The sequence below is a fragment of the Tarenaya hassleriana genome, unplaced genomic scaffold, assembly GCF_000463585.1.
Source record: "Tarenaya hassleriana unplaced genomic scaffold, ASM46358v1 Cleome15, whole genome shotgun sequence".
Taxonomy (NCBI): Eukaryota; Viridiplantae; Streptophyta; class Magnoliopsida; order Brassicales; family Cleomaceae; genus Tarenaya; species Tarenaya hassleriana.
Window position 1 is genome coordinate 2279796 of NW_010964923.1, and position 12611 is coordinate 2292406.

General features: G+C 34.9%; 2 protein-coding genes across 2 annotated transcripts; one reads left to right on the top strand and one right to left on the bottom strand.

The window, feature by feature from the left end:
• Positions 1-807: 807 nt before the first annotated feature.
• LOC104808954 (triphosphate tunel metalloenzyme 3) lies at positions 808-1789 on the bottom strand. Its single transcript, XM_010534813.2, has one exon. The coding sequence runs from the start codon at positions 1600-1602 to the stop codon at positions 970-972; it is 633 nt and encodes a 210-aa protein (XP_010533115.1). The 5' UTR covers positions 1603-1789; the 3' UTR covers positions 808-969.
• A 3682-nt stretch (positions 1790-5471) lies between these two features.
• On the top strand, positions 5472-9707 carry LOC104808955 (heparanase-like protein 3). The gene is made up of 9 exons (XM_010534814.2): positions 5472-5793; positions 6598-6634; positions 7079-7262; positions 7346-7494; positions 7584-7814; positions 7981-8170; positions 8271-8396; positions 9005-9104; positions 9182-9707. Exons 1-9 carry the CDS (start codon positions 5554-5556, stop codon positions 9566-9568), a joined length of 1644 nt encoding a protein of 547 aa, XP_010533116.1. The 5' UTR covers positions 5472-5553; the 3' UTR covers positions 9569-9707.
• Positions 9708-12611: the final 2904 nt, after the last annotated feature.

Here is a 12611-nt window from a genome sequence, read left to right on the forward strand (position 1 = left end):
ACTAACAAAAATATATATATATATATATATATATATATATATATATATATATATGGATTTGAAAAGTTTTATATAACCACGAAACCCACAAGGAGATTGTTGAGGTTATGAGTTTTGGTCGAGATAAAAAAAAATGTACTTGCAAGATAATCTAACGATAATATCATTATTCGGGGAGTAAATAAAATATATTAAAATATATTCAGGGATGAACGTTTCAATATTCGGTTTATTGAATAGTTCGATTTAGTTTTTTCGCTTTTTATTGGATGCAAATTAATTTGTGATATTTATATGTAGATATAATTATACCGAATGCCAATTTGAATATATAGAAAAATAATAAATTCGTTCAGTCCAAGGACTATTAGTACCCATAATCATGGGTTCTCCATAATTTTTTTTCTTTTACTAGGATATGAAGAAATTCAAACTAAAACAAGGAAAACAATGAATTTAAACGTTAGATCCCAAAGAAACTCGTAATTAAACTCCACGAAATAGTTATAATATCACAAATTTAGGACCAAATATTTTCCACATCTACACAACTTTTACGAAATTTATACACTAGTAAAAAAACCCATAAAAAATTCCAAATGCCAGAAGAGTCAAAGTCAAACTTCCAATGCATGTCTAGTCAAAGTATGATGTGGTGTTGGTTTGTGACTGAAGTCCCTCGTAAACCGTGCAAGAGTTTTTTCGAAAATTAATATCCAAATAATTATAACGATTATCCAAATAAACCACGTGTTTTTTTTTTGGAAACTTACCCTAAATGGCCCACGATGTCATGTATGTTGGCGAAGGCTACCGACAATATTTTTATTTAAAACACATTACATAAACTTAGTCATTTGCCTCGACACATCTGTTGAGTAGAGAAATATTACATAAATTCGTCTGCCCGTACGGGTTGACATTGAATATGCGATTCAGCACATCTACACATCAAAGATCTAACCTCGTTTAGGGCAGCTTTCCCGACCGGAAAACGACAAACTTTGTTGAATCTGAATCCGAAAACTCGATACCTTGCTCTTTAAGGAACCCTTCAATCATCGTCTTGACTCTTTCCGGTTCTCCGGTCTCGCATTCGATCTCGTAACAAGTCCCGAATCCGTACATCGTCTCGTCAACCTCGAGTCTCTCGCCTCCCCATTCGTACTCTGACTTCAAATTCTCAAACCCACCTAAACAGACAAACCCTAGATTATCAGATCCATCACCAAACCCTAATTCTCTCCTCACCCTCTTCAAAACCCTAGATTCCAAAGAGCAGAGCTTCCATGGCGAAACCATGCATTCTCTTGCAAACCCATGATCGATATCCTCCTCGTCTTTCTCCACCCTGCAGATCCCATTGACGAGCGTTGGTTTCGCCTTGAGGTCGATCACGCCGCGAGGGGAAGCCGGGGATGAACCGACGTAGCTTTGGAAGCGGAGACGGAGAACGAGGTCACGGGATGAGAGATCGTTCCGAGGGGTGTCGAAGAAGAGGTAATGCTGACGTAATGTCCTGAGGTGAAAGGGAGCGAGGACGGTGGTGAGGCGGTGATACGTGGCTGCCGTGAGGAGACGGAGCTTGACCTCGACGTCCATATGGCGAATCTCAGAGATCAGAGAAGAAGAAGAAGATGAACTTTAAGTAGAAGTCGTTTTGTAGAATAATCAGACAGAGGTGGTGATACGTGTTCAAGTACAAAGTCTTTTTAAGGCAATGTGGAATTTAAGGAGGTGAACTCGTGTCGTGTCTCAACAAAGATTATTTTATTGGATTTTTTTTTTCATTTCATATTCCATGCAAGACATTTTTTGTAATATATAATATTTTTTGTAATATATAATATTAATATAATGTCTATGGTACTACAAGATAATACACGATATAAAGAGAAGGTGTAAATTGAGACCGACCGGTAAGGATGGTGGTTTTACTTGAAACCCGAGTACCCGTGGTCCCGGGTTTCGAACTGATCTGATTTTGGTTTCGAACCGAAATCATACATTCTTGAATCTTGAATTGAGACTTTGCTGCCTCGCTCAGAGGTCGAGGTTAATTTCACCTCCGGACCAGGTATGCCTCGAGTCCTCGACCGAGTCGACCCCTATCGTCTCATCTCGGCCACGTAAATCCCCCTCGACCCTTTTGCCTCGCCTACCATCTCGCTCGCCTTGTTGGTCCTCTCTAAGATGTAAGATTGTAGATTAAATTATTAATTTTCTTGGCCTAATTAATGATGCCGAACTTCAATAATTGTAAATCTAGTGAGAGATGTGAGATGGATCATTTGTTTATTTTATTATGGTGGATGGGTTTAGGCATGGACCGTGTTCCTCGTCACTATAAATCAAAGAGGTTGGGCCCAAAAGCTCTTCGAGGTTGGGCTAAGGAGTCGGCCATAAATTCATAATAGATCGAAAAAAAAATATAAAATATGTACGGGTGACAAATAAAATCATTAATATAAATTATCATTTATGGTTGGTCAGGCCATTTTTCCATTAAAATCCGTTTATTAATTTCTACAATTATGCAGTTTCTTAATTCCAACGGAAGCGGAGTCTCTGTGGTTGGTCGGGGACAAGTACTGAAAACACTTGTTGTTAGCTTCGTCTTCGATCCAAAGGTTTGTAACAGCTCATACACATGAAAAAGAGAGAGGTCCAAACAAAAATTAGATATGGTATTAGGTTACCTTATAACTAAATCTCAACCAACCAATATATATATACACACACATATATGTATATATATATAGAGAGAGACTCTATATTATCGGATTAGGTCTTTCTTTGAATACGGTCCTCATTGAGAGTTTATTAATAAACTCCAACCTCCATGTCATTAATATGAAAGGGTAATATCAGTGGCCGGGAGATGACAAAGTCGTCCTCAATGTTCTGGATTCGATTTTACTAGTGGAGAGAGATGTAATTTCTGAACCAAAATGATCCATATACAAAGACTGGTCCCAGATCTAGGGTGGATGTAGTCGGACCGAAAATTCGGAGAACCATCCTGGTTATAAAAAAAAAAGGGTAATAAGCGTTTGAATATTAAATACAACAAAAATTATTTCTTTGATGATGATATGAGCCTCCACCATAAAAATATGTGGAATACACAACAATCCCGTACGTGGCAAATTATTTATCTTCTTCTTCTAAAAATAATTACAATAATAACAATGATGATGATAGAGAATATCAAACGTGTTATTGAATTAGGTGTAATAAATATGAAAAAAGAAAATAAATTTGTTTAAATATATCCGAGGATGATAATGTACCCATTCGGACAGGTCTTGTTCAAGGCAGCTGAGGAATGATATTTTAATAGTTGAAATAGAAATAAATTTATCAAGAGGAATGATTTTGTATCTATTTGGACAGGCTCTTTTAGGGCTTGCAAGATGCGTATTATCCTGATTTGATTGGTTGTTTTTATAATGATCTAAATTGTTTTATGTAAATAAAAAATTATAATAAACTTTATTTTTGTTATTATCATTTATATTTTTATGGCATGCCAGCATTATCCAAACCCTTGCAGTTAACAGTTAATATATGCATCCGGATGGTGAATGGATAGTGAAATCTCCCCAAATTTATTATTTAACTTTAAAATTTAGAGGATCTAATAAGTATAGGGTAAAAGCAGACAAGAAACCAATAATTGGTAGAGCGACCATAACCACGATGGTATGATTTCATTATTACACATACATAGATACATACATACAACCCCTATTTTTAAAAAGGATTTTAATGATGTCGATAGCTCATCCAAGTTAGACTATGGCTTTCAAAATTAGTTGTAAGAAATGTGAGCCTTAGCAAAGTTTGAAATTTTGTCTTTCCAATTGAAATTTCGGCCAATTTGTGAAATTTTATATTGCTCCAAATATTGGAAGCTCCTAATGAAGATTGAAAAGATTTCAGGCGTTATGTTTGTTTTGCAAAAAAAAAAAGTTATTTTATGTAGGGTGGACTGGTCAGATTCGGTTTTTTTTTTTTTTTACAAAAATATATATCAATCAGTTATTTATTATATTATATTCGGTTTGATTCGATTCTGGTTTTTATTTAGAAAATTTTAGATCTTCTTAAAAAAATTAATTTTTCGAATTTTTAAAATTTGATTAGATTCGGTTTGATTACGAAAAATTTAGTTTTCTAAAAAAAATACCGTTCAAAAAGTTTGAACGCTTCGATTAAAAAAATACCATATTTTTCTGTTCACTACGGGTCGATTCCAAAAAACCGTAGCGAAACATCCCCTAGTTTTATAGACGCCATAGATGTTAGATTCACTAGAGAGAATTTTTGTTTTAATCTTCTAAGAGACTCATTTTGTTGTTGAGAATGATGAATGATGCTTAGTTACATTCGAATTCCGAGAAGTGATAAATATCTTCACTGCGGCACAAATTTGATATTTTTTTCGACAAATTTCTTTTTTTTAATTAATCAGTAAATTTAAATTTAAATAAATAATAGATATGTGTGTATATATATTAGATAAATAATTTTATTTCCTTGATTTGGACTCAAAGTACGAGATTAATTACTGTGCATTAACCTAACATGATTTTCTCTTACACGATCATGTTAAATTCTATCTAAGATAATAGCAATAGATTGATTTGGTAATTCTAGTAGATTGATACTCCCTATGTTTTTTTAAAAAAAATAGATCTCGTTTTTAATAGATGTCATTGTAGAAAATATTTTACTATTTAATATTTTTTTGTTACTTAATATATATTGTTTTAGATTTTTTAGATGATTTTAGAAAATTTTCAATTTCATCTTTAATTAAAAAATATCAACTTCAATAGAATATTAATGAAAATGTGACGGAATATTTTTTAAAAAATTTTAAAATTTGGAAGAAATCTAAACTACATCCTGTTTAAAACGGGATGAGGATTTGATATCCATCAACTACGAATATATATATATATATATATATATATATATATGTTAAAAAAATAAAAAATAAAACTAATTAAGAAATTCTAGAAATCCTTGTATCCCGTGCCTTAGAAATGAAAACCCTCTTATAATAATAGAAAGAAAGATATAGGTAGCCAATCCATTCCATTATTTCATCCTTTTGTTTTTATTCCTTTTTTTTTCATCATTGTTATATTATGCTCAAATTTTTATTGTATTTAATTCTAATTTTAAAAGATTATAACTAATCACCTTTTATGTTGAATTTAATTTGGTGTTTATTCTATTCGATATTGAATATTGGAACTGAAATTTTATTATAGGAGTCACATTTAAATATTGTAAGTTGATTGTCTGTCATTATATATTATTTTTTGCTCTGCCCTTTCACGTATGAATACTTTATTCCACGTGAAGGAGTAACTCGACCAACCAAAAAAATAAAAATAAATTATAAACAAAAAATAATTTAACTTTTTTTTTTCTTCACTTTCTCCTGTCTTCCATATAAAGACATAACCTCAGATCTTGAGGCTTTTGAACCCCCCTTTTGTTTTTTTTTCCTTCACACTAACCCAAAAAAAATACGAAATGGGTTCTCGGCGAATCTGGCAAATGGGTTTGTTCCTGTGGGTGTTTGTGCTTGCCGGAGTTATATGTTCCGGCGAGAGCTCCTCCGTGGATAGCGGCGTAGGGACGGTGTACGTAGACGGAAGAGCCGCCGTGGGAAGAACCGACAGCGACTTCGTATGTGCCACGTTGGATTGGTGGCCGCCGGAGAAATGCGACTACGGCACTTGTAGTTGGGACCATGCTTCTCTCCTCAATCTGGTAATTGTTTTTGTTATGATTATTTTTTTTTTGGAATTTTGTAATTTTTTCAGAAGAGGAGGAGATTTTTTTAGCTTTGTGACCATTTCTTAACTTTTTTTTCCGTTAAGAACTATGCACTTGTGTTTTTTTTTTCTTTGTGGGAAATGGATTTAGATATATAATTTCTGTGAACTCTGAATAATTAATGGGTTATTTTTTTAATAATATAATTACCCATAAAAAGGTGAATTCTTAGTGATATATAGATGAAATCTGCAATCTGATTCTCTGAAGTATCTATTTTTTTTTTTTTTTGTGCAGTGTTGGAAAATAGATGTTTAGTTTTTTCTTTGATATTTTGTAATTATAATTCTATAGATGATTTTGTTTTTTTTTTGGGAAGATTCTTGCCAAACACCATTTATAATTTTATACTATAACAATAGTAAATGCAGGTCAATTTGTGAGGAACAAATTAAATTAAATTCATTCATTTAAATTGATTTTACTTAATTTGTGCACTTGGAATAAGTTTCTTTCATTATCATTGCAGTTCCATTTTTTTTCACAATTTAAAAAAAAAAGGATGATATTTCTGCAAATGGTCAAAGAGATTCTGAGATGATTTGAATAAACATTATAAATATCTTCTCTCATATATTAAAATCAGTAATGGTCCCAATGCACATTTCTGCTATTTGTCTTTAGAGTTACTTCATTATCACCCCAACCCATTTTTGTGGCATTTTTGGTAATTTTGATTGAATAAAATAAAATAAAATAAATCTTTTTCTGAAACTGATTACATCGATTTCCTTACAGGACCTAAGCAACAACATTCTTCAAAATGCAATCAAAGGTAACAATCTAATCTTAATCTAATATATGCCACTTTCATTTCTGTATATTTCCTATCACAATAGCATTGACCCATCATTTTGTTTTGGTAAATTCGCATATAAGTAACTACATTTTTATAAAAATCTCAAATAAATACTTTAATTATAAAACTCATATAAATATTGAACTTTTTAAAAATCCTATATACCTAGACTTTTAGAAAATTTCCAAATAAACTCAAAGTTTAAATATTTTTTAAATAAAAAATAGTTAACGGTATTAATAGATTCTGGGTATATTTGGATTTTTTATAAAAAATCTGGATATTTATTTAGAATTTTGGAAAATTTTGGGAATTTATAAAAAATTTAAGTATTTATATGGAATTTTTTTTAAAAAAATTTGGTCTCACAAATTTCCCAAAGTTTGTGCCTTTCACCTTAATTTGATGCCTTGAAAACAGCTTTTGCTCCACTGAAGATAAGACTGGGAGGGACATTACAAGACATCGTCGTATATGAGACACCAGAGCTGAAGCAGCCTTGTGTTCCGTTCACTAGGAACTCTTCCGTCCTCTTTGGTTTCACAGAGGGATGCCTTCCGATGCGCCGATGGGACGAGATCAACGCCTTTTTTCAGAGAACCGGGTAACGAAAACAGGCCGAGATTCTTCGTTTTCGGGTATTATCCCGCCATATATACGCCTCTGCTGATTCGGGTTTCGGATCAGGGCTGAAGTCGTTTTCGGGTTGAATGCTCTTTCCGGGCGTAAGGTTCAACCAGATGGGTCTGCAGTCGGAGCCTGGGACTATACAAATGCTGAATCATTCATTCGGTATACGGCGCAGAAAAATTACACCATCCATGGATGGGAGCTCGGTAAGTTTTTAACGCCCCAAAACATGGGAAAGAGAATGTATAATAGCGACTTCAAGATCGGAAAAAAATCGGTTTACCTTTCTTATCAGGCAATGAGCTATGCGGAAACGGGGTCGGGGCAAGAGTTTCGGCCAATCAGTACGCTCTAGACACCATAGCTCTCGGAAACATAGTGAACAGAGTTTACAAAGACGTGAGTTCCAAGCCAATGGTGATCGGCCCGGGCGGATTCTTCGACGCGTCGTGGTTCAAAGAATACTTGGATAAAACGGTGAACTCCCTCGACGCTGCAACTCACCACATCTATAATCTCGGTCCAGGTATAGCCCCGAATCTCAAAACCCGATCTGTTTTTCGACCAAGAATCTTACAGAAAGACAATCAAAAAATATTGGTTGTTTTTTCGATGTTTCCTTACGTTTTCGATAAAACCCTCTCGTAAAAGTATTTTAACAATGTTTTCGGTGAGAAACTTTGATGGATCAGGAGTTGATGATCATCTGGTGGAGAAGATCCTCGATCCTTCTTACCTCGATGGAGAGGCTAACACGTTTAGGAGCCTCCGGGACGTAATCAAGAGCTCGCCAACTAAGGCGGCGGCATGGGTCGGTGAGGCGGGCGGAGCGTATAACAGCGGCCACAACCTTGTCTCCAATGCATTTGTGTATAGTTTCTGGTAAGAGATGCGTACACTATGATACTATCATGTTTTAAGTACAACGTTTCCAAAGTGTATTAATAATATTTTGTGTATACGTACGCATACGGGTTTGTAGGTACCTGGATCAGCTCGGTATGTCGTCGCTCTATGACACGAAAACGTACTGCAGGCAGTCGCTGGTCGGAGGGAACTATGGACTGCTCAATACTACTAACTTCACACCGAATCCAGACTACTACAGGTAAAACCACTGAAACGAATTGAGAAGGATGGGGGGCAGGTCGGATACCCGAGTTTTTTGGGGCACCCGGCTTCTGCCTCGCCTTCACGGGTTTTATGACCGAAGTATCTGGGTCTCGACGGTGCGAGACTCGGTACCCGAACCCGTGAAAACCTGCAAATTTTTGTTGACACATGTAGGCTACATAGTATAATGGTAACTTTGCACGGAAATAGACTTAGGTATTATTGGAATTACCCTAAAAATGCTAGGGGTATAAATGTCATTTTGCACATCAACCGGTACCCGCGGGTATCCCATCACGCAACAGAAAAACCCGAACCTGTACCCATGATCCAGATCCCTCGTCTCGTCCCACCCGTGCTTGGCCTCGTCGCTGCTGAGTACCCGCATTCCGGGTACCCATAAACCCGCACGTATCGGGTTTTAACGCCCACCCCGAGTTGAAATACAAAACATTCCGGCAAATCACCAGAAGTTCGAAGGAGTACTTGCTTCGAACCAGAAGAAAATCATCAAAAAGATGCAAACTTTGGATTGTTTGATTGGTAAAATCATCCAATTTTATCATCTAACCAGTAAAAATCTCAATGCTTTCACAATCACAGCGCTCTACTCTGGCACCGGCTCATGGGAAGAAACGCATTGTTCACAAGCTTTTCGGGCTCGAAAAAGATACGATCTTACACACATTGTGCAAAACAATCGGTAAGTTTCGAACCAAATTTTCAATCCACAGGCAGTAAAAAACCAGTGGTAATAACAGTTGTTTTTCATCTACGCAGAAAGGGATAACGGTTCTACTGATGAACCTCGACAACACCACAACGGTCCAGGCGAGAGTCGAGTTCAACGGCTCCTCGATTCTACGCCATACGGTGCATCATAGGCACGGGAGCAAATCCTCCCGTAAAAGAGCGTTTCCCGGGCTGCCGCGGCCTTGGGTCTCGAAAGGGTTGATGGGAAGGGAAGAGTACCATCTAACCCCGAAAGACGGGGATTTGCACAGCCAGAGCGTGCTGCTCAACGGGAACGTCCTGAGCGTAAGCCCGACCGGCGAAATGCCTTCCCTCGAGCCGAGATCCGTGAGCTCGACGGATCCGATAACGGTCTCGCCTTTATCCATTGTGTTTGTGCACATGCCGAATGTGGTCGCACCTGCTTGTAGCTAGGTATCTGCAGTTGGAACTGAAACCAGTTCCTTTTTTTTTCAGTTATTTGATTAGAAAAAAAAATGGGAGAAAATAAAAATTGCATTGATTCTGGAGATTTAAGTAATAAAAATTGCCAAATTGAAAATAAAATTTTGGTGAAGAGACATTGGCCGGTGTTCCCATCTATTCGTAATTTTCATGTTTTTTCGAGAATATTGTATATTAATATACAAACTTGTTAAAAAAATAATATTAAATACATATATGAACCTTAAAATTATCAGATAATAAATAAACATAAAAAGGTCTTTCTAATTTCTGTATTAAACCATAACTTTTTTTAATAATGAAAATAAATATTGAATTTTTAAACGATTTCAAATAAAATAACTAACTTAACGAGATACAATAAGAACAGCGCAACACAATACGAGGGCAACGAGGGTTACGATGTCCGATTTTTCTCGATCCGACGATCTCGATTTCTTTCTCCTCGCGTTTTTTCCTCTCGGGGAACTCACCACAAGTTGAAGAGGAAGCCTCCATGGGCGGCGAAGAACGGGGCGAAGACGAGAGATTCAACGGGCATGAGCTTGATGAGGATGTTGAGTGACGGACCCGACGGGTTCTTGAGCAGATCTCCGATGGCATCGTCTATCTCTGCGGCTTTGTGCCGGTTTCGGACCCAAAGATCTCGCGTGCTCTGACACCCCTGCATGGCGTTTTCGCAAAGGAAAACGAAGATAACGGTAGTTTTATCAATAACATCAACTTTTTCATGTGTCGCGGACTCGTGCTGTGGGACGGAGATTTACCTAGCTAACGCATCCAAAAATTAACAGCTAGGGTTCCCACATTATTAAAAATATCGTGGGAAGAGACAAAATCCCTTAACCCGAGTGAGAAGAGACAAAATCTCCTCATCCGAGTTCGAACTCAAATGAGAAAACTTTACCAAAAAAACATAAACTTTTTGGACAAAACATGCATTCCATTTTTACCTAATATAGGATCACTAATAAAATTCTAAAAACATTTAAATTTGGATACAAATAAGAATTGATACACCAAAATTCATTGTCAATAACATAAACTTTTTCACAAAAAAAATAAATTCATTCATTTTTAAAAATATTGAAATTACAGTTCTTAGGCCACAATTACCCGAAAAATTGGGCCCATATTTTTGGGCCCATCAATTTTGATTACATGGGCCATAGTATTAAATCTTGCTCTGCCACTCATTTGGTGTACGTAAGTTTAGTGTTGTTCTTACAAGGGAAAAAAAATACTACAAATGTATACGAATTGGTAAGAACTCTGACATACTAATACATATATATGTTTTTATTTATTTTTTATAAGATAATATTGTTATATTGTCATTTTTTTGACTCCTCTTGCGCGATGGTATATAAATGAATATTAAATATAATAATATTCCGTCAATTTAATAATAAAAAAATAATATTTTAACAGCATTTCGAGCCCTGCTGGCCAACTAAATCCTTTTTTATTTATTTATTCTATTATATCTTTTTTGCGTTATGTTGGCTTCCACGTCGGCTATTTTCTTTTTCCTTTTCCGACAAGTAGAGTTTGTTGTAAGTTGTTTTCATCTTAATACTATTTTTTTTTTGGTTTCCACATCTTAATACTAATTTGTCATTTCATTTACGTCAAGTTAATTAATATTCAGTAAATTATTCCATAATAAATGATACACACCCGGATCCACGTTCTATACGAAAAAAATTAGGCGATGAGTTTTGTTTTAAAACCCCTAAACAACTCGAAACAAAAACTAGAACTCAATAATAAGCCATGTCTAACCCTTGTTAAACTTGACTTAAAAACTCTAGCCAACAGTGAAGGTGCCACAAACACTTATAGATTAATACTTGATAAGCCAAAGACACCAAGCAAATCGTTGTCCTTCTCTTGTAAACAACTCATCCAAGTCTCGATCTTACTCCCGTGCTCATTCTCAGCTCGTGTTGTCCTGAATTCCTCATGAATCATGCGCACGAAAGCCGATCTTACGGCCCTTGAACTTGGAGTTCATCTCGTATATTTGACCGGACTCGCTCTTGTGTTCCGGGGTACTCTCATCAATAAGTATACATATATATATATATATATATTGAGTTGTATAATAAAAATAAAAATATTTGAGAATTTTTCTATAGTTGAATATAAATATAATTACGGCCAAATTTTATGATTTGGCGTCACGTTTATGATCACGTGGCTTCCACATAATAGCCAACCCTTCTTAAACGAGATCAATATATATACATATATATATATATGTATATATATTCAATATAAAATTGAAAAATCAATCACACTTTTTTTGGTTGAGTAATCAATCATACTTTTCAATTGGTGTATATAGGTTTAACGAAATTATAATTTAATATAAGTACATCAGTTTTTATCTATAGAATAACCATATTATCAATTAATATAAGATATTAATTGGCGTAATACTATCAATTAATATGCTACACCCAAAAAACAGAAAATAATATACTATTTTATATGAACCATTTGTTTGAGAGGTAATATTTTACAAGTCTATTTGTAGAACTAAAGTCAATTTTATTTAAATCAAAGCCCTATATCTATAATCATGAATTGAATTTTATTTGATTTTTATTGGTTTGAGTTGATTCAAACTAAATTCTTTTATTTTTTTTTTAAAAAAAACAATTAAGTCGCCAATCTAACAATTGATTCATTCACGTGCTAGTAATCATTTCATGTACCTTTCAAATTCGCTGGCCATTTCTCAATTTTCTCTATTTTCGAGTAGTTGAATATTTGTTAGGAAAATAAAATTGAGGGTTTAGTTTGTCATTTGAGTCCATACCCAATCATATGATATTGCAAAAAACTTGGAAAAAATGTTTTATTTCTCCATATGATTTTAAATGCTAACGCAGTTAAATAAACGTATAGAGTTAGATAAAATGCTGCATTGTTATTTTCCCGGTGCCTGAATGAAATTGTTGAACTGAATAAGATGATCAAGCTTTAGGAGGCATAATTTAGATTT

Bases quoted from the DNA above. Each gene is read 5' to 3' on its own strand.
- LOC104808954 (XM_010534813.2), bottom strand. From the start codon at position 1,602: ATGGACGTCGAGGTCAAGCTCCGTCTCCTCACGGCAGCCACGTATCAC.
- LOC104808955 (XM_010534814.2), top strand. From the start codon at position 5,554: ATGGGTTCTCGGCGAATCTGGCAAATGGGTTTGTTCCTGTGGGTGTTT. The intron at 5,794-6,597 runs GTAATTGTTTTT...ATTTCCTTACAG, and splicing joins ATGCTTCTCTCCTCAATCTG to GACCTAAGCAACAACATTCT. The intron at 7,495-7,583 runs GTAAGTTTTTAA...CTTTCTTATCAG, and splicing joins CATCCATGGATGGGAGCTCG to GCAATGAGCTATGCGGAAAC.